This window comes from Manacus candei, unplaced genomic scaffold (genome assembly GCF_025592945.1).
Source record: "Manacus candei isolate 608988 ecotype Guabito, Panama unplaced genomic scaffold, ASM2559294v1 h1tg000073l, whole genome shotgun sequence".
Taxonomy (NCBI): domain Eukaryota; kingdom Metazoa; phylum Chordata; class Aves; order Passeriformes; family Pipridae; genus Manacus; species Manacus candei.
Window position 1 is genome coordinate 5090309 of NW_026138121.1, and position 24705 is coordinate 5115013.

The 24705-nt window shown below is 46.9% G+C and overlaps 1 protein-coding gene across 4 annotated transcripts in view; it reads left to right on the forward strand.

Annotated features, from left to right (window-relative positions):
- The window catches only part of CEPT1 (choline/ethanolamine phosphotransferase 1), a 33449-nt gene that overhangs the window by 361 nt on the left and 8383 nt on the right, over positions 1-24705 (forward strand). Inside the window, exons 2-5 of one of the 4 annotated variants that reach the window (XM_051808755.1) lie at positions 1994-2395; positions 6263-6410; positions 7419-7560; positions 15429-15513. In XM_051808755.1, the coding sequence (XP_051664715.1) occupies positions 2057-2395; positions 6263-6410; positions 7419-7560; positions 15429-15513 (714 nt within the window). In that variant the 5' untranslated portion in view covers positions 1994-2056. Of the gene's footprint in view, positions 1-1993; positions 2396-6262; positions 6411-7418; positions 7561-14158; positions 15514-21539; positions 21625-24705 lie in introns of those variants that run through there. The other 3 variants (XM_051808756.1, XM_051808757.1, XM_051808754.1) reach the window with 3 other exon arrangements.

Sequence of the window (24705 nt, forward strand, 5' to 3'; positions counted from 1 at the left end):
CGCCGGGCCGGGATCGGTGGGGGCGAAGCGCTGAGGGGACCCCGAACCCCCTTTCCCTCCCCTTCGTCCCCTCCCGTCTCCCTGCCCTGCCCCGTGGGAGCCCCGGCCGGGGTTCGCTGTGGGGGACGAGGCTCCCCGGGTTGTTTTCCCCTCAGAACGCCCCGAGTTCTGTGCGCGGGGGCCTCGTTTTCCGTGCCCGGCCCCCGCAGGGCCCCCGCGCCGGCCGCGTTTGGTCTCGGGGTGATGAAAGAGGGGCACTTTTGCTCCTTGCCGAGCTCGTCCCCAGCCCAGGCCCTGCTTTCTCCTCTCTCCCCTCCCACTGAGGTGCCTTTTCACTGCTGGAATTTGCCTTGATGAGGGTGTGGAGAGGCAGTGTCAGCTCCTGTTCTCAGACAAGTGCTGACCTTTGATTTCCACAGCTTGTTTTCCCTACCTGTGTGTGGAGTTAGAGCACCCTGCCCTCTTCCTACGCTTCAGCCACGTTTTCTTCCCCCCCCCCCCCATTGTCTCCTATTGATAAACAGCAAACTCTTATTTTTAGTCTCCTTTCTCTACTCTTCTTCCTATGGAGAGTTACACGTTTCATTCAAGGGAGATGGAACATTGTGAGGGTTCTTGTTTGTGCTGGAAAAGCTCTTCCTGACCCTGTACTTTCTTTTCTTTCTGGAAAAAAAAATATGGATAAGAGAAACGTGTAAAATGGTTTTGACCCACTAAAGCTCTCCAGCTCCTGCATGTTTCTTGAAAGCTGGACAAGACATTGAGCTTTCATCTCAGCTGGGTTAAATCTGGAGAGGAGAAAAGCTACAGAAAAACAGAAATAAGGAACGTAAATCTGAAAAAAAAGAAAGCTCATCAGTGTTTTTAGGTGGCTGTTCAGTGTCACCAAGGAGACAGAGCTGCTCCAAGCCAATTTAACTTCAGACTTGGCGGTGTTTGGATACATTTGGGTAAACTTGGAGCCATCAGCTGATAACCTGAGTGGTGTCAGAGGTGTGAGGGACTGGCAGTGCCACAAGTCACTGCTCTGGGGTGAGTTTCTGGAAGTGCCAACTCACATCTGAAGTGCTCAGGGGGCACTGGCAACTCACCGAGGTCTGCCCAGAGACACGAGGGTGCTGCTGCACTGTGGGCTCCAGCACTTCTCCTGTGAGTTATTGCATTGTATGGTTTAGTCCAACCTTTCTTAATGGAAAGTTGGTGACAGTAGAAATTATAGATGTATTTATATGTATAAATACCAATTTTGGCTGATGGCTGCAGAGTATTTGCCCCAGCAGGCAGTGAGGAAAGTAAAGGTGCAGCTTAGCATTTTACAGCTAATTTTATACACTCATTTCTCACATTTCCCTCAGCAACTCTCAAAAAAACTTTGTTTTTTAAGGGAGGAACCCTGTAAAATCATCCTGGTTTGCTGGTGGCTCCTCAGAGCAGCACCTGCAAACTTCTGATACCTTAAAATCTCATTTGGGTGTTCAAGTGTCACACACAGAATACGCTGAGTTGGAAGAGACCCACGAGGGTCAGGGAGTGCAGATCTTAGCCCTGCACGGGCCCATCCCCAAAAGCCACACCGTGGGCCTGAGGGGATCACCTGGAGCTCTGTGAGCCCCGGTGCTGTGCCCACTGCCCCGGGGGTGACCCTGGGGGTGACCCTGAGCTCTAAGAGCCCCAGTGCTGTGCCCACTGCCCAGGGGTGACCCTGGGGGTGATCCTGAGCTCTGTGAGCCCCGGTGCTGTGCCCACTGCCCCAGGGGTGATCCTGAGCTCTGAGAGCCCCAGTGCTGTGCCCACTGCCCCAGGGGTGACCCTGAGCTCTAAGAGCCCCAGTGCTGTGCCCACTGCCCCAGGGGTGATCCTGAGCTCTGAGAGCCCCAGTGCTGTGCCCACTGCCCGGGGGTGACCCTGGGCACGGCTCGGTGCCTGGCCGCCCTCTGAAGGGGAAGGACCTTTTCTCTAACGAGTCTCTCCCAACCTTTCCTTTCTCTTGCAGGATCTTATGGTTCTCCAGCACAGCTCCTGCCTGCCAAACCTCACCTGCTAGGCCAGCCGACCCATGAGCGGGCACCGCAGCAGCAGGAGGAGATGTGGGGAGGCCCAGGCCGAGGCCCCCGCGGGCTGTGGGCACGGCCCCGGGGCTGGGTGTGTGCTCAGCAAGCTGGTGCAGCTGCCCACGCCCCCCCTGAGCAAGCACCAGCTCAAACGGCTCGAGGAGCACAAGTACCAGAGCGCGGGCAGGTCCCTGCTGGAGCCCCTCATGCAGGGCTACTGGGAGTGGCTGGTGGGCAGAGTGCCCGCCTGGATCGCCCCCAACCTCATCACCATCGTTGGACTGTGCATTAACATCCTCACCACCCTGCTGCTGGTGTGGTACTGCCCCACAGCCACAGAGCAGGTGAGCTGGGCACCTCGGAGCCCTTCGGGGTGCTGGGGGCACCTCCTGGCAGGGGCACTGGGCTTGGGGGGGTTCCTGCTCTCTTGGCACTGGTTTGGGTGGGTTCCTGCTCTCTTGGCACTGGTTTGGGTGGGTTCCTGCTCTCTTGGCACTGGTTTGGGTGGGTTCCTGCTCTCTTGGCACTGGTTTGGGTGGGTTCCTGCTCTCTTGGCACTGGTTTGGGTGGGTTCCTGCTTTCTCGCTGGGCCAGCCCGCAGTTTTTGCACTTTTAACCTGTTGTCTGTAAATCTTGGTGCCCCCCTGGGGTGGGTTTTGGGGTGAGACAGCAGCTCCTCAGGCCACAGCTGTGTGAGCAGGGTCTGACAGAACCAGCTCTTTGAGGTTTAAAAATCCAGGCTTCTGTTCTACTTCTCATTGCACCAAAGCAGATTGACTGGAATGTTCTGTCCTGGTGCTGAAATCTTTCCAATGACACCTGGCTCTGATTTTTTTCCGGTTTTTGGGTCTCACTTTGATTCTGTACCAAAGGTCTGAGTGCTTTTGGCTCCCTTGGAACTTCCCAGGGCCCTGATAACCCAAGATTTCTGGGGCTGGGTTTTGGGGTGGGACAGCAGCTCCTCAGGCCCACACACCCCTGTGGAGCAGGGTCTGACAGAACCAGCTATTGGAGGAAGAGGATTAAAAATCCAGATGCTGCTTTGATAGTGCAGATTTTCTTGAGAAACTTGTGTTCCTGCTCCAGAATTTCAGCCTTTGGAGCAGTTTTCAATGTGTATTGGAGGAAGGAAATGAAAAATCCAGGGTTCTGTTCTACCCCTCATTCCACCAAAGCAGATTGACTGGAACTGTTCTGTCCTGATACTGAAACCTTTTAAACCTTTCACAGCCAGAAACTGAAATTTGCCCTCAGTTTGTGGGATTTGGAGACAATTCTGCAACAACCCCACCCAAGAGTCTGACAGTGTTATTTACAGTTTATCATCCTGGATTTGTAGGTACCCAGGTGCTGCTAAACCAGTACAAAGATGGGCCTCTTGTCCAAGGCAGCTTTTATTGGCAGGACACTGCTTTGAGAGTGCAGATTCTCTCGAGAAATTTGGGGTTCTGCTCCAAAATTTCAGGATTTGGAGCAGTTTTCAGTGTGTGTTGGAGGAAAAAAAAATAAAAATCCAGATTTCTGTTCTGCCCCTGACTACACTAAAGCAGATTGACTGGGACTGTTCTGTTCTGGTGCTGAAATCTTTCTGATAGGACACCTGGCTCAGAGCTCAGCTCAGGCTCTGGGGCAGTTTGGGGACACAGGGTTGTGTTCCTGGGCTGTGTCCCTGCTGTGAGGGGCTAGATAAGTCAGGAGGTTTATTCTTTGTTCTCAATGCACGACAAGCTCCTGCCCTGCCCTCAGGAGAACTGTCTGAACCTGCTTTCAGGGCCCCAAGAGTCTTCAGGAGGCATTTCCAAGTTCCTCATTTCAAAGGGTTTTTTTTCTCTTGCACCTGAAAACTTTCATTTTCGTGCACTGGGAAAGTTTTGGGGTTTTTTTCCACTTGAACGTGGAAACCTTAAAAGCTGCCCTGGAAAAGGGGGTGTGTCACACACCGGAAAGCTGGGAATGCCTCAGGATTTCCAGCTGGATCTGAGCTCCCTCCTGTCCCGAGCTGAGGTTGGGAATGGAGCAGCACAGTTTGTTCCCAGCCAGGCTCCAAACCCCATGTAGGTTGGCACATCCCTGCTCCCTGTGTGGCACAGGAAAGGGCTGTTTGCCTGTCCTAGAAATCTGTTGAAACAGATAATTTCACAACAACTCGTGGAATTTGGCAGGTGGAAGATAAACAGTTGGAGCAGGGAGCACTTGGAGCAGCTCCTCCTGCAGGCCTGGGGCTCTGTGGGGTGGGCTGGCTTTAACTGGGGGTTATTTGGGGGCTCAGGCTCTGAAATCTGGTTTGACAGAGACACTTCAGCTGTCCCAGGACATCTGGGGCACTGAGCCAGAGCAGGAGTGAATGAATGTAGAGGTTTGGGTTGTTTGGTGTTTGGTATTGTTTTGATTGGTGATGAACCTCCAGAAGCACAAACTGAGCTGCACTGAGAGCACCAGGAACTCAGAGTGAGCTGTGTCAGAGCACCAGGAGCTCGAGTGAGCTGTGTCAGAGCACCAGGAGCTCGAGTGAGCTGTGTCAGAGCACCAGGAACTCAGAGTGAGCTGTGTCAGAGCACCAGGAACTCAGAGTGAGCTGTGTCAGAGCAGTGCTGGTGTTCAGCACTTTGGGAGGTGCTCTGGGGGAGGTGACTGAGGTTTCCTCTCCCTTGGATGCAGGATGACCTGGTGCTGAGGCAGCTCCTGCTCCACTTTGCCCATGGCACTGAAGCCCCGGTGCTGGAGGTGCCTTTGAAGTGTCAGGAGCTGCCTGGGGAGGAAAATGGGCCTTTGAAACTCCACAAACAACGTGCTGCTTTTTTTTTTTTTCCCTCCTCCCCCAGAGCACTTTTGCTTTCAGATGTAAATTTTCTCTTCCTTGTAGCTCAGCCTTAGTTTTGCTTTTTTTTTTCCCTTGGTTTCCTCCAAGAGTGACTTGTCTCTTCCTGTTGGTGAGAGGTGTAGCCAGGGGAGCTGAGCTGGAGAGAGGAGGAGATGCAAATCCTTCCTGCTGAGCTGGGAGGACCCAACTGGCAAAATGCTGAGTGATGAATTGTTTCGCTTTAAAAAAAAAAGAATGGAAAAAAAGGCCTGGATAAGAGAGGGAGCTGTGAAATCATCCCCCAGATATAAATAACCTCTCAGTGGAAACACCTACGCTGCTAATGAAAGGAGAGAGAAGAGCCAGCAGAGGGATTTTTTGGGGGGTTTGTAGAGAAAAATTGCATCACCCTGAACGTAATTAAACATGGGGTATAAAACCTAGAAATGAGGAATAAAAACAACACCACGGGCTGGAATTCTGTGGCATCAAAAACTTGGGAAACGTGGTTTTCTTTCTCCCCCCCTCCCCGTGTGTTGTTTGTACAGATGAAGTGCTGAAAGCAGAGCAGCTTTTGGGGCAGAATGAAGGGGTTTGGTCACTCAGGAGCAGTGGAGGCTGGAGAAGGAATGTGTTTTAGTTGCTGTGCTCCAGTGAGTCGTGGTTGTGTCAGCCTAGCTAAGCTGGACTCAGGGCTCTGTGAGAGGCAGGTTGGGTTAGTTGAACTGCCCTGGATTTTATTGGTGTGCTCTGGAAGACAGAACTGCTTGTAAATGCCCACGTGTGTCGAGTGGGAAGGTTGCAAAACAGCCAATAATTTGGGATTGATGGGAGTGGCAGCTGAGCCAGAGGGGTGGGGATCTGCCTTTTCTGGGCTCAGTGGGTCGCACTTGAAACAGCAGAAAAAAGCTGCAGTTGGAGAGTTCTGGCTTTGGCATTGTTGGGCTTTCTGTGGAAATCCAAACTACTCTGCAGGAGGGGGCTGTGAGGGGGGTTAAGGTGGATTTTCTTGGCAAAGCTGCTGATGCTGGAGGCCCCCAGAGGCTCCTGAGCTCCCAGTCTGGGCAGTGCCACAGCTCCAATGTCCCTGGGCACGGGGAGCTCGGGGTTTGGGGTGGAAGTTGGGGGGTTTCTACCTCGAGGGTTTCACTGCACACCCTGTGCACGTGTGGGGCTGGGGTTTGCTCCAGCTGCCTGGGAGCACGAGGCTGGAGCTGATCCAGGCTGGAATTCGGGCCCTGCTTTGTTTACATTCCACATCCCAGCCCCATCCTGCCTGTCCTGCCAGGGCCCAGGTGACCTGGAAGTGCTGAGGGAAAATGCTGAGTCAGGCTGTGGGACAGGGCAGCTGCAGCACTTGGAATGCTGAGGTTTGAAAATCACCTTTCTTCTGCTTTCCTTTCCCTGTCAGGCACCTCCCTGGGCATACATTGCTTGTGCTTGTGGCCTTTTCATCTACCAGTCCCTGGATGCCATAGATGGAAAACAAGCCAGGAGGACAAACAGCAGCACTCCCCTGGGAGAGCTCTTTGATCATGGCTGTGATTCCTTGTCCACAGGTATTGCTGTTATTTCTAGTTGAACTTGGAGGATTAAGTGACTCTTATTTCAGGGATTAAATCTGCAATGCCCCCCCAAAAAAAGAAAAAGCTTTTTTTACTGAATGCAGGGCTGAAAGGATAGTTTTTCAGCTCAGAAGGTCACCTTTCTTTGCACTCTGGAGCAGCTGAGTTGTCTGTCTCCTCTTGTGTTCCACTGAAAACAAAATGAAGCATGTGGCTGATTCAGCCTGAGCCAGCACTTTTCTGGGAGGGTTCAGCAGAGTCTTGGCTCTCAAACATTGTCTGTAGGAGTCCTTAGAATGCTCTGTTGGGTTATTTTGGGGTGACTCTCTAGGCAGGTCTGAAGCCCGAGCAGTGGGACTCTGCAAGTCTTGAGTTTAGGATTAAAAGATTAAAATTAAGATTAAAATCAGCCAGATCAGTTCCTGGGGAGGTGGAGGGCACTGAGCCAGCCTGAACTTTAACCCCGTTGCAAAAAAAATCCTGGAATATCCTGAGTTGGAAGGGTTCCACAGGGATCACAGAGTCCAGCTCCTTGTCAGGTGGTTTGGGTTCCTGAAATTCTAAAGCTTTAAGTTTTTAGGATTTCTCTGGCAAAACTGTGTGTGAAAATGTGGAGGGGAAAGCACAGATCCATTGGGAATCCCGAATGACAGACCTTGGATTCCATAAATCAGAAAATGGGGGGGGGGAAATGCCCAGCAAATCTTGGATCCAGGAGAAAACCCCCAGACCTGCACAAACCACCCGAGTCCCTTCATGGGACTGTTTAGTGGAGTAAAAACATGGGAGACTGAGGAAACCCTCAATCCTGCAGACTTCTAGTGACTGATGTGCATTTCAATACCCATTTTGCAGTTTTAATTATTTCAAACTGAGGTGTTTTGTGCAAACCCCCCCAAGGCCACCCCCACCGGGCCCCGGGTGTAGCTTTGCTTCTGCTGAGGATCTTGACACCCGTGTCCCACTCCCCCTTTTCACTGAGTGACTGATTTTCTCCTGCAGTCTTTGTGGTTTTGGGAACTTGTATTGCTGTGCAGCTGGGCACCAACCCTGACTGGATGTTCTTTTGTTGTTTTGCTGGGACATTCATGTTTTACTGCGCTCACTGGCAGACCTACGTCTCGGGCACGCTGCGCTTTGGGATGTAAGTACCTCCCCCGGAGCAAACCCGAACCTGAGCTCGGTTCTCTGCCTCATTCCCTGCCCACTCTGTGCCCTCTGTGCCCTCTGTGCCCACGTTCCCCTCCCTAGAGCTGTAGAAAATCGTGTGTGTCCGTGGAGACCCTCAGAGCTCGTGGCAGCTGCTGTGGGATTTGTCCCAGGTGTTGCTTGTGAAGTCTCCTTTTGTCCTGGTGGTTAATTAGGAGCTTTTTGATGTGATCTAAAGCTGAAGAAAGAATGGGAAGTAGCTGCTGTTCCATGCCAGGAGGGTTTGGTCAGGTGGTGGCAGTGTGGCTTTAGCACTCAGTTAATCTTGGTGCTGCTGTGACGTGCAGTTAATGTTTGTTATTGACCACAACTCCTCGGATTCTCTGGAATAACTGAGACTGAGCCTCCAGGTTAAAGTCCTGAACCCCTTTGGGTTGGTGTAGGCTGGGATTCTGTTCATATGGAGTGAAAACTCTGTTCATATGGAATGAGAATTCTGTTAATGATGGAATGAAAGTTGCAATGCTAGGGAAGTGAAGAGCTGAAATCCCTTTTCCTGCTAGGTGGGGGGTGGAACACAAGGATTCTCTGGCCTTAGTGGGGAAATAAATGTGTTTTATTTGAGGATTTATTCTCTGTTTGCATCCCTAGGGTTAACAAATTTATTTCAAATAAATGGGCTGCAGAATGGGGGGGGTGGGGGTTGGCAGCTGGGAACTGAAATTTGCCCTCAGTTTGTGGGATTTGGAAACAATTCTACAACAGCCCCACCCAAGAGTCTGACAGAGTGTTATTCACAGTTTATCATCCTGGATTTGTAGGTACAGAGTGTTATTCACAGTTTATCATCCTGGATTTGTAGGTACAGAGTGTTATTCACAGTTTATCATCCTGGATTTGTAGGTACCCAGGTGCTGCTAAACCAGCACAAAGATGGGCCTCTTGTCCATGGCAGCTTTTATTGGCAGGACACTGCTTTGAGAGTGCAGATTCTCTCGAGAAGTTTGGGGTTCTGCTCCAAACTTTCAGGATTTGGAGCAGTTTTCAGTGTGTGTTGGAGGAAGAAAATTAAACAATCCAGATTTCTCCTCTATTCCTGTTCTACCCCTCATTGCACCAAAGCAGATTGACTGGAATGTTCTGTCCTGGTGCTGAAATCTTTCCAATGACACCTGGCTCTGATTTTTTTCCTGTTTTTGGGTCTCACTTTGATTCTGTACCAAAGGTCTGAGTGCTTTTGGCTCCCTTGGAACTTCCAGGGCCCTGACAAACCAAGATTTCTGGTTGTTGAGCAAAGAACACAAAAACCAAACCCCAACCTTGGCATGTGCTTGACTTTGGGGCTGGGTTGTTGGGAGGGTCAGCACTTTGGGGGCAGCATTTTTGTGGCAGATCAGCCTTGTAATATAAAATAAATGTAATAAAATAGATTACAGATAATAGAATATATTATAAATATAATATAAAATATAAAAATATAGGTATAAAATATAAAAATATAGGTATAAAATATAATATATGAATATAATATAAAATACAAGTGGATAAATATAAAATATAATATATGAATATAATATAAATAGATAAATATAAACTATAAAATATAGAAATATAATATTATATCTAAATATAAACATAAAATATATAAACATACACTATAAAATATAAAAATATAATATATCTAAATAGAAAATATTATAGATAATATGTATAATACAAATTTATATGATTATAAAAATTAATTATAATTTTATATACTATAAATATAATCTAAAATAAATCCCATCTATAAATATATAATATAAAAACGTGATGCTCCATCAGTTCAGAGAAGGCCCAAAGCCCCCACACTGTGGGTCATTGTTTGGAGTGCCCCTGCCCCAGGCAATGAACCCATTTATTCTCCCTGGGCCCCAGGCTCCTGCTTTCCAGGGGCTGACCTTCCTTGTCCTGGCAAACCCTGGGATTGTTCCTTGTCCTGGCAAACCCTGGGATTGTTCCTTGTCCTGGCAAACCCTGGGATTGTTCCTTGTCCTGGCAAACCCCGGGATTGTTCTCCCGGTGGGTGATTCCTGCTGGTCGGGGCTGGTTTGTTGGAGCTCTCCCTTCCCTCCTGTGCTGCTGGAGCAGGAGGAGTTGGCTCAGCCTCAGGGTGAGGGGTCAGGGAGCACTGCAGGCAGGAGCTGTTCCGTGGAGGAACTCTGGGTCCTCAGGGTGTGCAGGGGATGTGTTGGGAATGTGGGACAGGAGGCAGGAGCTGTTCCATGGAGGAACTCTGGATCCTCAGGGTGTGCAGGGGATGTGTTGGGAATGTGGGACACTGGATTGTCCCAGAGCAGCAGGAGAGGGCCCAGATTGATCCATTATTGTATTTGGTGATGGGATCAGGCCCAAGAACTTGGATTTCAGTGCAGAGATTATGGGATAAAGGAGCTGGGGAAGAGCAGAGGGAGAGGGAGAGCTCGGGGAGTCACCCCTGCCACAGCTCAAGCCTGGAATGGGAAGTGCAGGGGCAGCTTGGCCTGGTAGAAAAGCCCTAAAAAATAGGGAAAGACAAGTTACTGTGTCAGGTGAAGTGTTGGCTGGTTTGTCTGTGGGGAATAATAGTAATAGTAATTAAAAATTATTTTATATGTTAATATTTTATATTTATTTACATTTTATTCATTGTATCATATTTATTTTATAAATTTTACTTTATATATATATATTTATGATTATTACCATCATTATTATTATTATCATCATCATCCTCTTCCAAAGGAAATCCAGAAATGGATGTTGAATTCATGGGAATCCTGACCAGAATTCCCCAATGCCCTGAGGTTTTCTCCTAATCCAGAAGCTTCCAACAATGGCACAAAAAGCACTTTGTGTTCAACAATAGTCGTGTCTGGAGACTCCTCCAGCTCTGTGGGATCTTCCCTGGGAGCAGAGAATTCCAGGATGTGCCAGGAAAGGCTCCCTGGGCTCAATCCATGGGCAGATCCTGCTCCAGCCACAAAACCCTCGGGAGAATCCAAGGCCATCCCAGGGCAGCCCCAAACTCACCCCAAACACCTCCTGCAGAATTCCAGGGACAGGGAAACCCATCGGGAGCCAAGGCAGGGCCGAGCCACCAACCCCCCTGAGCTGGCCCTGCTGGAGCTGGGAATGTGGGCCTGGAGCTGGGAATGTGGGCCTGGAGCGCTGGGAATGTGGGCCTGGAGCTGGGAATGTGGGCCTGGAGCACTGGGAATGTGGGCCTGGAGCTGGGAATGTGGGCCTGGAGTGCTGGGAATGTGGGCCTGGAGCGCTGGGAATGTGGGCCTGGAGCTGGGAATGTGGGCCTGGAGCGCTGGGAATGTGGGCCTGGAGCGCTGGGAATGTGGGCCTGGAGCTGGGAATGTGGGCCTGGAGCGCTGGGAATGTGGGCCTGGAGCGCTGGGAATGTGGGCCTGGAGCTGGGAATGTGGGCCTGGAGTGCTGGGAATGCCCTTGGCACTGGGGGGTTGGGATAACCCAGGATTGGGATGTGGGATATGGGAACGAGCAGCTGGTGCCAAAGGGATCCCTGGAGAGTCCAGGGATGGGAAGGGAGCTGGGAAGGGGCTGGAGAAGCCCTGAGGGAGCTGGGGGGGCTCATCCTGGGAAAAGGAGGATCAGGGGGGACCTTCTCCCTCTGGAATTCCCTGACAGGAGGGGGGAGCAGGTTGGGGTCGGGCTCTGCTCCCAGGGAACAAGGGACAGGAGGAGAGGGAACGGCCTCAGGCTGAGCCAGGGAGGGTCAGGTTGGATATTGGGGAAATTCCTGCCTGGAAAGGGCTGTAAAGCACGGGAAGGGGCTGCCCAGGGGGGTTTGGAGTCCCCACCCCCGGGGGGATTTAAAATCCCTGTGGATGTGGCCCCTGGGGACAGTTTTAGTGGTGGGGGTGGGTTGATGGTTAGACTTGATGATCTCAGAGGGCTTTTCCAACCCCAGCCATTCCATGATTCCCTCTGCTGTCCCTGTCTTGGAGCTGAGCAGAGCTCAGACCCTGTGGAGTTCACCCTGAGGGAGGAGGAAAAATTGGAGCACTCCCGTGAAATTCCCACAGAATCCTGCAGGTGGAGGAGGAAAACTGTTTAATTGTGCCCAGTAATTGAATCCATCAAACTGGGCTGGGTCTTTCCCTTCCCCCTGGGAAAGACAGATCCCACCTTCCCCAGGGCAGATCCCTGAGCTGCTCTGGGATTTGGAGCCATCTTTTGGGTTGGTCCTGGATCTGACTGATAACATGATCCCATGGTTTTATTGGATCTGGGCAGAGAATGAGCTCCTCGAAGGGCAGCTGGAGTTGGGGGAACAGCTCCAATGAATAGCCAGGGGTCAGTGTTGCTCCAGAATTCCCCAGGAGGAGGCAGGAAGTGTCTCCAAGGCAGTTGGGCAGGAAAACTCAATCCAATAAACTCAGCAGGGAATGCCGAGGATGGAGCTCTGAGCAGGAGTTTGGTTTAAAAACAGACACCTGACATGGGAATGGGCTCCTGGAAGAGCGGGAATTCACACCTGGGGAAAGAAAAAGGGGATCCTGAACTGCAGGAGGAGATTCCACGTTGGAGCAGCCCCAAGGATCCCTTTGCTCTCCTGGTTCCTGGCTCGGGAACTGGTTCCTGGGGGTTCTGGGCTCGAGCTCAGTCCTGGTTCAGCTGGGCCATCCCTGGGGCTCCTCCGCTTGGGAAACAGGGAATGTGCTCCTGCACATCCCAAAAATCCAACTGGAATTCCTTGTGTCCCTGTGGGAGCAGATCTGATGCTTTAGGAACATGCATTGTGCCTTTGGTTTGAGGTTCTCCAAGAAGGGGATTCCTGCCTTATCCCAGTCCTGGGATCCTGAGCAAGAACTCCAGGGAAAGTTTGAGGCTTTCCCAAGCATTGGAGAATATGGGGCACAAATCCTGCAGGGAATTTTCCGACCCTTCCCTGGAGCCCAGGTGGAATCACTGACTCTGGTTCTTCCAGATCCAGGTGTATCCCAGTGGGATGTAGGAGGTGCTGGAAGAGGTGTAGGGGTGTCGGGAGCACCCCCAGCCTGGCTCTGGGAATGTCCCACATCCAGGGATTTGGGGCTGGAGCCGCCCATTCCTGTCCGAGCTGAGATGGAGTCTGCAGGGCAGCTGGGAATCCTGGAATCCTGGAATGCTGGAATGGTTTGGGTTGGAAGGGACCTCAGATATCACCCCCATCCCAGAGTTCATCTTGGAGAGCTCCAAGCTTTCCCTGGATTTCCTGCTCTGGGTCCCACACGGATCAGTTTTCTGGTGCAATGGGTGTTTTCCAGCCCCAGAACTCCTGTTTTTTGAGGTCGGGAGTGTTTTCCTTGTCTGCTGGGATTGGAGGCTGTGGATGATTTCATTGAAGATTTCATTGAATGTTTGATATTATTATTTTAATAATAGTAATGATGATGATGATGATGATAATGATAATAGGAATGTTCTGTGGAGGAGGAAGAGGAGGGTGGTGCACAAACAAACCTGCCCTGGGGCTGCCCAGGGTGTTCCAAATGTGCCATAAATCCATGGATTTGTGGTGAGGGACTTGATTCCGGAGCCGTCTCCAGTGTAGGAGTTCAGTTCCTGTGGGTGGGGATTGTTTTCCCAGGAAAACTCGGTTTGGGTTCCCCCCCAGGGCAGGGCTCAGCTGCCCCCAAACCAGAGCCTTGATCCTGAGCATTTTATCAGGACTGGGGGTCTCTGTGGCTCTCTTTGCCACAGTGTATTTTTATCTGTCATATTTGTAATTTATAAATTTAGTGATAAATATTTTAAAGTTGATACATTTATTTATAAGTAGTTTAAATTTTATTTATGAGGTTATTTATAAATTTATTTATTTTACGAGTTTATTTATAAATTTATTTCTGTATTATAAGTTTATTTATTTTATGTATTTAATTTATAAATTTCTTTATTTGTAAAGATTTTCTATAAAGATTATATAAGGATTTTAAATATATAGGTTTATTTATAAATTTATTTATATTATTTATTTTTAAATGTATCTATTTTGTCATTTATAAATTTATAAAGATTTTCTATAAAGATTATATAAAGATTTTAAATATATAGGTTTATTTATAAATTTATTTATAATATTCATTTTCATATTTTATTTATAAATTTATCTATAAAGATTTAAAATGTACATTTTGTTTATTTATTGTTATTTTAAATGTGTTTTAGTTATAAATTTATTTACAAATATTTTAAATATATAGGTTTATTTATATAGTTGCTACTTTTCATATTTTTATTTATAACTTTATTTATAAATTTATTGATTTATAAATATTCAAATACATTTATAACTTTATTTACAAGTATTTTAAAGATATAGATTTTATTTGTAAATTTATATTCTTTATTTTCATAATTTTATTTATAAATTTACTTTTAAGTATTTAGAACACATATTTATTTATAAAGTTATTTATTTACAAATATTTTAAATATATAGATTTTTATTTCTAAATTTATATATATTCTCTATTTTCATCTTTTTATTCATAAATTATTTATTTAAAAATATTTAAAATACATTTGTTTATAACTTTATTTATATAACTGTATTTTAACGACACATTTATTTATGCATTTATTTATTTATAAATGTATCGATGTGGGTCATTTTTCATGTTTGTTCCTCCCTTTCTGCTGGGCTGAACAATGAATGGGTTCAGGGAACGGGGGGTGGTTCCCCTGAGCGGGGTCCTGGGAGCAGCATTTCCCAAGGAACCTCTTCCTGTCCCTCCCAGGTGGAAACTTGGGATAAAATCAGCGTTTCTGCTCCTCCCAAACAGCAGAACCGACTCCAGGTGACAAAATAAATGGATTTAGTGTCACTGGGGGGCAGGGCAGGAGAGTCCTGGGCTCTGCCTGGCTGGGGATTTGTTTGCTTCTTTATGAGATTTTTATTATTTATTTATTTATTTATGGGTTATTTATTTGTTATTATTTATTATTTTCATTTATTCCTATTGTTTTATTTTTAGGTGTTTGTTATTTACTATTTATTTATTATTTATTATTTAATTTATATGCGTTACTTTTATTATTTCTTTATTTTCATCATTGTTTAGCATTATTCATGATCTCTCTTTCATTCCAAGCAAGGAATTTCCCTCCATTCCCTCATTTCCCCCAAGGAATTTCCCTCCATTCCCTCATTTCCCCCAAGGAATTTCCCTCCATTCCCTCATTTCCCCAAGGAATTTCCCTCCATGCCCTCATTTCCCCCTCGGTTTGGGTCAAACCCTCGATTTCCTGGGGGAAGGTTCCAGGTGTGTCCCCCATTCCCACTCCTTTGTTCCCCTTTGTTTATTTGGGCTCGTTGACCTGCCCCCAATCCCTGCGGATCTGGGGATCCTGGGAAGCTCCTGGGAAGGGCAGAGCTCTGGGAAGGTTCCAGGTGTATCCCCCAGTCCTGTTCCTTTCTTCCCCTTTGGTTTATTGGAGCTTTGCCCCTTCACCCTGTCCCCAATCCCTGCGGATCTGGGGATCGTGGATCCTGGGAAGCTCCTGGGAAGGTTCCAGGTGTATCCCCCATTCCCATTCCCTCCTTCCCCTTTGGTTTATTTGGGCCGTTGCCCCTCGTCCTGTCCTTTACCCCGTCCCCAATCCGTGTGGATTTGGGAATCCCGGATCCCGGGAGTCTCCTGGGAAGTTTCCAGGTGTATCCCCCATTCCCATTCCCTCCTTCCCCTTTGGTTTATTTGGGCTGTTGCCCCTCGTCCTGTCCTTTACCCTGTCCCCAATCCGTGTGGATTTGGGAATCCCGGATCCCGGGAGTCTCCCGGGCGGGGCGAGCTCCGGGCAGGCTCTCAGGAATTCTCTCCGGCGTAGATTCGATGTGACAGAGTCCGTGCTCTGCACTGTGGCCATCCAGCTGCTCTCGGGAATTCTGGGACCCTGGGTCTGGAATTGCACGGTAAAACATTCCCGGGATGTGCCGGAGGCTCGGCCGAGCGGGGCCGGCACCTCTGTCATGCACTGCCCTCCGAAACCCCTGCTCTGGGGCTTCCCAGCGTTTGAGCGGGTCTGCCTGGGCTCTGGCACCTCCCCCGGGGGGGAAACACCAGCAGAGACAATTCAGATTAACTGGAAAAAAAGAGCAGGGAAAAATTCAGATTAACTGGAAAAAAAACGAGCAGGGAAAAATTCAGATTGACTGGAAAAAAACGAGCAGGGAAAAATTCAGATTGACTGGAAAAAAACGAGCAGGGAAAAATTCAGATTGACTGGAAAAAAACGAGCAGGGAAAAATTCAGATTGACTGGAAAAAAACGAGCAGGGAAAAATTCAGATGAACTGGAAAAAAAGGAGCAGGGAAAAATTCAGATGAACTGGAAAAAAACGAGCAGGGAGAAATTCAGATGAACTGGAAAAAAAAACGAGCAGGGAAAAATTCAGATTGACTGGAAAAAAACGAGCAGGGAAAAAATTCAGATGAACTGGAAAAAACGAGCAGGGAAAAAATTCAGATGAACTGGAAAAAACGAGCAGGGAAAAATTCAGATGAACTGGAAAAAAACGAGCAGGGAAAAATTCGAATGAACTGGAAAAAAACGAGCAGGGAAAAATTCAGATTGACTGGAAAAAAACGAGCAGGGAAAAATTCAGATGAACTGGAAAAAAACGAGCAGGGAAAAATTCAGATGAACTGGAAAAAAACGAGCAGGGAAAAATTCAGATGAACTGGAAAAAAACGAGCAGGGAAAAATTCAGATGAACTGGAAAAAAACGAGCAGGGAAAAATTCAGATGAACTGGAAAAAAACGAGCAGGGAAAAATTCAGATTGACTGGAAAAAAACGAGCAGGGAAAAATTCAGATTGACTGGAAAAAAACGAGCAGGGAAAAATTCAGATTGACTGGAAAAAAAGAGCAGGGAAAAATTCAGATTGACTGGAAAAAAAGAGCAGGGAAAAATTCAGATTGACTGGAAAAAAAGAGCAGGGAAAAATTCAGATTGACTGGAAAAAAACGAGCAGGGAAAAATTCAGATGAACTGGAAAAAAACGAGCAGGGAAAAATTCAGATTGACTGGAAAAAAACGAGCAGGGAAAAATTCAGATTGACTGGAAAAAAACGAGCGGGGAAAAATTCAGATGAACTGGAAAAAAGTTTTTTATTTTATTTTAAAATATTAAAAAACGAGCAGGAAAAAAATTCAAATGAACTGGAAAAAATGTTTTTTTTTTTTTTTATATTTGGTTTTTTGCTCAAAAGCTGCTTGTTCAACACAAAAGTGTGATTTAAAGGCTCCTCTTTATCCCAGTTTTGGCTTATGTGTATTATAATATTTAGTGTATATGTATCTATTATATATTATTATATATAATAACATATATTTTATAGATAATATATACAACATATTATATATTATTAATAAATATTATATATGCTGCTTTGTAATAAATATTTTAATATTTAATATTTAACACAAGGAGAAAAAATGAGCAGGGAAAAACTCAAATTAACTGGAAAAAAAGGTATTTTTTAAACTATTTTTAAGTATTTCAGTTGTTGTTTACTCCAAAGCTGCCTGTTCAACACAAAAGGTTGATTTAAAGATTCCTCCCTATTTTATCCCAGTTTTGGCTTCACCTCAAGGCCAGGCAGGAGAATCTCTCAGGGTAGGAACGGAATCATGTTGGAACTATTTAAAGCTGGAGGAACCTTTTTGTTGCTGCCATTTCAACACTTTCCCACCAGAAACAAGAACTGTTTGGCTTTTATTTTATTTTATTTATTTTATTTTATTCTTTCTTTTTCCCTTCTTTTTCCTTTCTTTTCCCTCTCTTTTCCTCCCTTTTCTTCTTTATTATTATTAATATTATTATTATTATTATTATTACCATCACCATCATTATAGTATTTAACATTTACACATTTAATATTATTTACATATAACATTATTATATAGTATATTTTAATAATAATAACCACTTGGAGGGATCAGGTGCCAGAAATGCCAGGAATTTAGAAATGCTTTGCTGATAATCCCTGGAAGGCTGGGAACAGTGTGGGGAAACGGGAATTGGGCCAGGAAAGGGAGGAGAAGCTCCATCAGGATTCCAGGCTGGGACAGAAGCGAGGGCCCAGGGAGCCCCTGGGGGGAAAAGAGCCATAAAATCCAATCGTGGGGGGATATTCCTTGCTCTGGCTGTGGGACAGGAAGAGCTGGAATTGTGGGAGGAGAGGGAATTGCTGGAGCTGGATGAGGAGTTTTCCACGGGAGCAGAGCAGAGGAGCTGCTGCAGGGTCCAGGGGGAAAAGGTCCCACCTTGGCCATTCCACGAGATGTTTGTCCAGTGCCTGCAGAGCCTGGGCCAGGCAGAGCATTCCCATGGAATCCTGGATGGGTTGGCTTGGAGGGACCTCAGATCCCATCCAGTCCCATCCCTGCCCTGGGCAGGGACACCTCCCACCATCCCAGGCTGCTCCAGCCTGGCCTTGGACACTTCCAGGGATGGGACATCCTCTGGGAATTCCATCCCAGAGTCCCAGGGCCTCCCCACCCTCCCAGCCAGGAATTCCTTCCCAATATCCCATCTCTGGCAGTGGGAAGCCATTCCCTGTGTCCTGTCCCTCCATCCCTTGTCCCCAGTCCCTCTCCAGCTCTCCTGGAAGAGAGAGGCCCTGGAAGAGGCTCCAAGGTCTCTCTGGAGCTTTCTCTTCTCCAGGGGAACATTCCCAGCTCTCTCAGCCTGCCTGGCTCCAGAGCAGAGGGGCTCCTCTGGAATCCCAGAATCCTGGAATCCCAGGATGGTTTGGTTAGGAAGGGACCTTAAAGCTGTGGCTGCCTCATCCCTGGAAGTGCCCAAGGCCAGGTTGGATCCCCCTGGGATGGTGGGAGGTGTCCCTGCCCAGGGCAGGGGTGGAATGGGATGGGATTTAAGGTCCAACCCAAACCAGTCTGGGATGCTGTGGATCTTCTGCTGGAAAACTGCACAATAGTTGGAAAACTGGCAATTCCTCTGCTTTCCAGTTTGTCCCAAGGCAGGGTGGAAAGAGAGGGAGACGTTTCCGTGTCTCTGCAGGAATGGGAGCCCCTGGAAGCTCTGTAGACCTTCTGCTGCCTTGGGAATTCAGGCAGGGCTGAAGCGGGCTTTTACAACTCCCAGCTTTGCTGCTTCCCTGGCTTTGTGTGGATTAAACCCTCGGATATTCCCGTTTCCAGCCCTTGGTTCAGCCTGGGGCAGCGTTGGCACTGCCTGACCCACTCCCTTCTCCCTCCTGCAGAGCTCCTGGTTGTTATTCCTCATTTAATTATTATTAATTATTTAGTGCCTGTCACTTTGCTCTGGAATCAGCGTTTTCCAGCCTTATTTTCAGGGTTTTCCCAGTTTTTTCCAGCCTTGTTTTCAGGTTTTCCCAGCCCTGCCATCGGATTGTTCCATCAGGGCCCTTTGTGTGAGATGTTGAGTCAGAGCCTTTGCTTTGTCTCCATCAGCCCTTTGTTCTCCTCCTTTGCCGGAATGTTCCTGGAGATCTCAAAGCCCCATCCAGGATCTCCCTACTCCCATCCCGGATCTCAGATCCCGTCAGGGGCTCTCCTGTTTGTTTGTGCAGCCGCTGACAGAGCCCTGGGTTCCTTTGAAGGGTTTGGGACCTGCTTTCCTTGTGTCCCCTTGTGTCCCCTGCCCCAGGAAACTTCCCATCCCTCTGTTGTGGCGTGGGAGTGCCTTGGGAGAAGGGATTGTTTCCTTTGCCCCGTTTTCATGGATCTGGATGTCCCAGGTGTTTGGGCAGCGTGGACAGGACGGGTTTGGTCAGGAAACATCAGGCACAGAACCCGGCAGGGAGGAGGAAGTGGCTGAAAATATCCCCCTTCCTAAAAATAACCCAGTTCTGAGGCTTCTCCTGGCATTCCTGCTCTTCCCACCTGGATCCTGGGATGCAGGATTGAAATGAGGGGGAATAGAGAAGACACAGGGAGAGGAGAGCAGCTTGGAACTGGCTCCTTCCCTCCTTGCCTGGAAATCCCTTTGCTGTCCCGCGGGTCCGTGGGCGTCACTCTTGTGATGGCAGGAATTAAACCAGGCACTGAATGTAGGACCAGGGGCCTTTCTCTGCTTCCTGCTTTTCTTTCCCTGACTTTTTGACTCGGATTTGCTCAGTGAGCCACAGCTCCAGGGGTTTGTTCTCCAGCCCTGATCATGGAAGGGCCACTCCAGCCTTTTGTGCCACAGTGGGGCAGGAACAGGGTCACTGCTCAGCACAGCCTGTCCCAGGCACTGCAGCCCTCCCAAAGCCAGGGCAGGGGGGAATCAAAGGGTCTTTGAGGTCCCTCCAGCCCAAAGCACTCCCAGATTCCCTGATCCCGGTGTGTGGGATGGACATGGAGCTGCTCCAGCCCAAAGCACTCCCAGATTCCATGATCCACAGGAGAGCAGGAGGGGTATCAAAGCCCTTGTTGCCCTTCCCTTGTCCCTGCTCTGGGGGATATTCCAAATATCCCAAATAGTCTGTGTGGGATTTGGCCGCAGCCTCGGGACTGTCCCTCCTGCTCCTGGTTCTGCTGCTGAAACCAAATTATTTTTGCCCCAAAGCCCCGCATTTTGGCCAGGCTGGAGATCCCCAAATGAGAGAATCCACTTCCAAAGCCCCGGGAGAAAACCTGAGCTGATCCTGAAATGATTCCATGGGCTGGGAGGGCATTGAAGGCAACAGGCAAAAAATTTCCATATTTTATGAGTATAAAAAAATAGTATTGTATATTATATATTGTGTATATTAATATATAATATATTAGATTTTATTTTTATTTTATATAGGTTACATATTTTATATTTTATATGTTTTATAGCCTGTATTTTATATTTACATTATATATTATAGCCATGTGTTATACATATAACATGTATTTTATTTATGTGTCTATAAAATCACAAATTATATATATGTAATATATATAAGGTATAAAAAAATATACAACATTATATATATAATATATTATTATAATGTTATTATATTATACATATGTATGTTATGTATACATATATAATATAAAGTATATAATACCATTATATATAGTATATAATGTTATATATAACATTATGTATATTATATATAGAATATATAACACACCAGCAAGTCCATCCTCTTTGTTTCACTTGTATGTTTCTTTACTTCTATTTATTTTTATTTATTTCTATTTCTCTCTTGATTATTATTTCATTTTATTAATTATTCATTAGTATTTTATGATTTATTTTTATTGCATACATTAATTATATGTTAATATATTAATATATTTATTTCATGGTTATTATTTTTATTATTATTGTTTTATTTCTTTTTTTTTTTAACAATTTATTATTATTTCCTTTTTTTCTATTTATTTCTTTTCCTTTCCTATTTCTTTTCTTCCTCTTCCCTCTATTCATTTCCACTCCCACTTTTCCCTCTTCCTTCCTCCAGGACTTTTTCATTCCCTTTAAAAAAAACCCCAAATTCCCTCTTTTCCTCCAGTTTTCCACCCCCACAGTTGGTTCCTCCCTCCTGGTTCCAACCTTTTCCGTTCCAGCTCTCCAGGGATTTGTGTTTCCTTTTTAAACTTGGTGCCTCAGGGAGAATATTCCGATTAAAGGCAGGGAATCAAAGGCCCTTAAAAGGCCAGTGACACCCAAAGGCATTAAAACACCTCCTGAGCATTCCAGCATCTCTGATAAATCCTGGTTTTTTGGTGGAGAAGGTTCAAACTGGATATTTATTCCCGCCCTGAGCAGTGACAATCCACTTTTCCTCTGGATAACTGGGATAACCAGGGTCCAGTTCACCAATAAACCCCAAACACTGATTTTCTCCCTAAATTCTGGGGGAATTCTGCCCTTTTCCCTGGATTTTGGGTGCATGACAGAGCTGCTGTGCTGAGCTTGCAAATAACAGCCTGGAATTGCTTCAGTGCTTGGAATAATTGGCTTTTTTTGGCTCTTTTTGTACTGATCAGAATTGATGTGACTGAAGTGCAAATCTTCATAATAATCATGCATTTGCTGGCAGTGATTGGAGGACCTCCTTTTTGGCAATCTCTGGTAATTCTGCTCCTCTTCTTACTTTATCCTGATTTATTTTCCTTGGAAGTGGGAAATGGGAATTTTGGAGTCGATCACGTGGAATTCCCTGGTTCTGGCTGGACCAGAGCTATTAAAAAAAAAAAAAAAAAAGGTTATTTTACACCTGGAAAAACATCAAATATTGCCCAGATTTTGATGGGCCTTCAGGGAAATCCTGGGAAAACCTCCATGGATTTCGGGCAGTGGAGGAGCATTAAATTGGGATGAGGATTTAGGGATAATTGGGCCTGGCTGGGGCTGACTCTGATTTATATGGGGGGAAAAACCCCAAATTGTCTTTTTTTCCATTTTAAATTGGGATTGAATGATTAAATGAATGTTTGATTTATATTTATATCTATATCTATATCTATATTTATATGTTTTATCTATATATATAATTTATATATATTTATATCTATATTTAAATCTATTGCATCTATTTTATATCTAATTTTGCATCTATTTTATTTATATCTATATATCTATTTTATATATGTTTTAATACCTACTTTATATCTATATGTTCATATATATAAAACCATATAATCTATAGATATAGATGTGTTCCTGTGGGCTCTCCAGGCCATGTCAGCTGGCACTTGATGGGCTTTGTTCTTAATTATAATCATAATTAATCACTAATCACAGCAACGTTCCTAACCCTGGAATGTCTGATGGGATTTGGGATTTGGGGGTGGGAGTTTTGATTTGCTCTGGTTTTTGGGGGGAGGAGGGAAATAACGGGATCCAAAGGGGGTCGTGCACTCAAACATTCCACTTTTCCCTGGGAAGAGCAGGTGGGAAAAATGCAGGATTATGGTTTTGGGGAATTGTTGCTTTAATTCATTTCCTTTCCTTGTATCCCATAAAACTGGGTGTCCCTGTCCTGGCTCCCTCCTTTCTGGCCCTATAAATTCCCTTTTAAAGCCTCTTAAACACTCCTGGAGCTGGAGAATTCCTGGGAGATGGTGAGTTTGGGATCACTGGGAGAATAGGAATGAAGGGAGCAAGTTTAGGGCAACTTGTTTAATCCATGGATTATGTAGTTTATATTCCATATACTGATTTATTTTGCTGTTGGAAGCAAAAGTCCTGCAGTTCCTGGGATTTTCCTCCCCAAAGGCACCAAGGATTCGGAAATGTGGAGCTGGAGGTTGCTGTTCCTCAGGCAGAGAGTCCATGGACAGCTCCACATTCCAGCTGGGATCCAGCCCTGTGGGAAGGACTCCCGGGACCCAGGTTTCTCGGCTGGGTGTGGGATTTGAGGTCTCTTCCCTGATCCTCAGCTGGTGGAAATGGGCTCTTTTCCTGCCCATTCCCTCGTTATTTGGGGTTTGAGATCCCAGAACTCTGACAGCACCAACTCTGCAGTTCCTGGCAGCAATTTTCTGGGAAAATATCCCAGCCTTGCTTTAATCCAGGTTCTTCCAGCCTCTCCTGACCCTGTTCCCTTCCTGCTGCCACGTGTTCCTATTGACATGCCGGGATTTTCCCAACCAAAATTTGGAATTGTGGAATCCTGGAGTGGGTTGGGTGGGAAGGGACCTTCAATCCCATCCAGCCCCAGCCCTGCCCTGGGCAGGGACACCTCCCACTATCCCAGGCTGCTCCAGGTTTATCCAGCCTGGCCTTGGGCACTCCCAGGGATGGGGCATCCTCTGGGGAATCCATTCCAGGGCCTCCACATCCTACCAGGAAGAATTCTTTCCCAATATCCCCTCTAACCCTGCCCTCTGGCAGTGGGAAGCCATTCCCTGTGTCTTGTCCCTCCATCCCTTGTCCCCAGTCCCTCTCCAGCTCTTTCAGGAACAGCTTCCTGGGCCAGCTGCTCCAAGGGCAAACCCCTCTGCTCCAGGTTTCCTGGAATCCTGGAATGGTTGCAGTTGGGAGGGACCTTAAAGCTCATCCCATTCCACCCCTGCCCTGGGCGGGGACGCCTCCCACCATCCCAGCTGGCTCTCACCTGGAACGCTGCTTTCCCGGGATGTCCCTGGATCCAGCAGCTCCCTGGAGTCTCAGAGGGCTGAACACAGAATGAGATTTCCCTGGAAAATGTCTCTGGAGATTTCTCTGGCTGGTGACACTTCCCTGAATTCCTGATGTGGTTTTTGAGAAGTTCTGCATAGATTTGACTTGATGACACTTCCTAGAATTCCTGGTTTTTGCAAAGTTCCATGTGGATCTTTGTGTCCCTTCTTTGAATTCCTGACATGGATTTTGGGAAGTTCCCCATGGATCTGACTTGAGATGAAACCCTTCCAGTCCCCAGGAGGGTCAGAATAATTCCCTGGGCTGCAGTGATCTATGGAATAACAGCCAAGGAATCCCCTGGTTTCACATCCAGGGGCTGCAATTCCATCCTGTGGGAACATTTCAGAGGGACAAAGTTAAAATCATCTGATATTTCCTTGATTTTGCTGCTTCCACTTTGTCCCCATTTAGCAGCTTTTTATCCCCCTCCTCTCCCAGATCCCAGGCTGTGGCTGTTCCTCATTAGTGATTAATGATTAATGATGAGTTATTTCTGCCCTCTCAGCCCTCCCTGGTGCTGCTGCCCCTGGCAGGGGACAGGAGGGTGTTAACGAAGCAGAACTGGCCCAAATTGGGGGGTTTTAACTGTGATTTCCCCCTCCTGCCCCTTCCTGAGCACCTTTCTCTGGGCTTTGTCGTGTCTGGGAGTTCTTTTCTCCACTTACCTTGGGGAAATGTCAACTCTGATGTCTCTTGACTCCTGTTTGGAGCTTGTTAGTGGTTTTTTGTGCTTGTAAAAGCCATTTCACCCCATCCTTGAAATACCAAAGTTCCCTCTCTGAGGCAGAGGGACCCGCTTTCGGAAGGTTGAGGGGAGACCTTGGAAGCCCTGAACTCCTGGCATCGATGGCTGATGCCCTGTCCGTGGCCATTCATCCTTTTGCTTTATTTGCCTTTATTTTTTCTCTACAATCTTTCTTTTTTTTTTTTTTTTTACCTTAAAAGAGGCAGCCTGAGCAAGGCAAAAATACATTGGAGTGTTGTGGAGCTGCCCCGGGCTGGGCAGGAACCTCCAGGGCAGGGTTG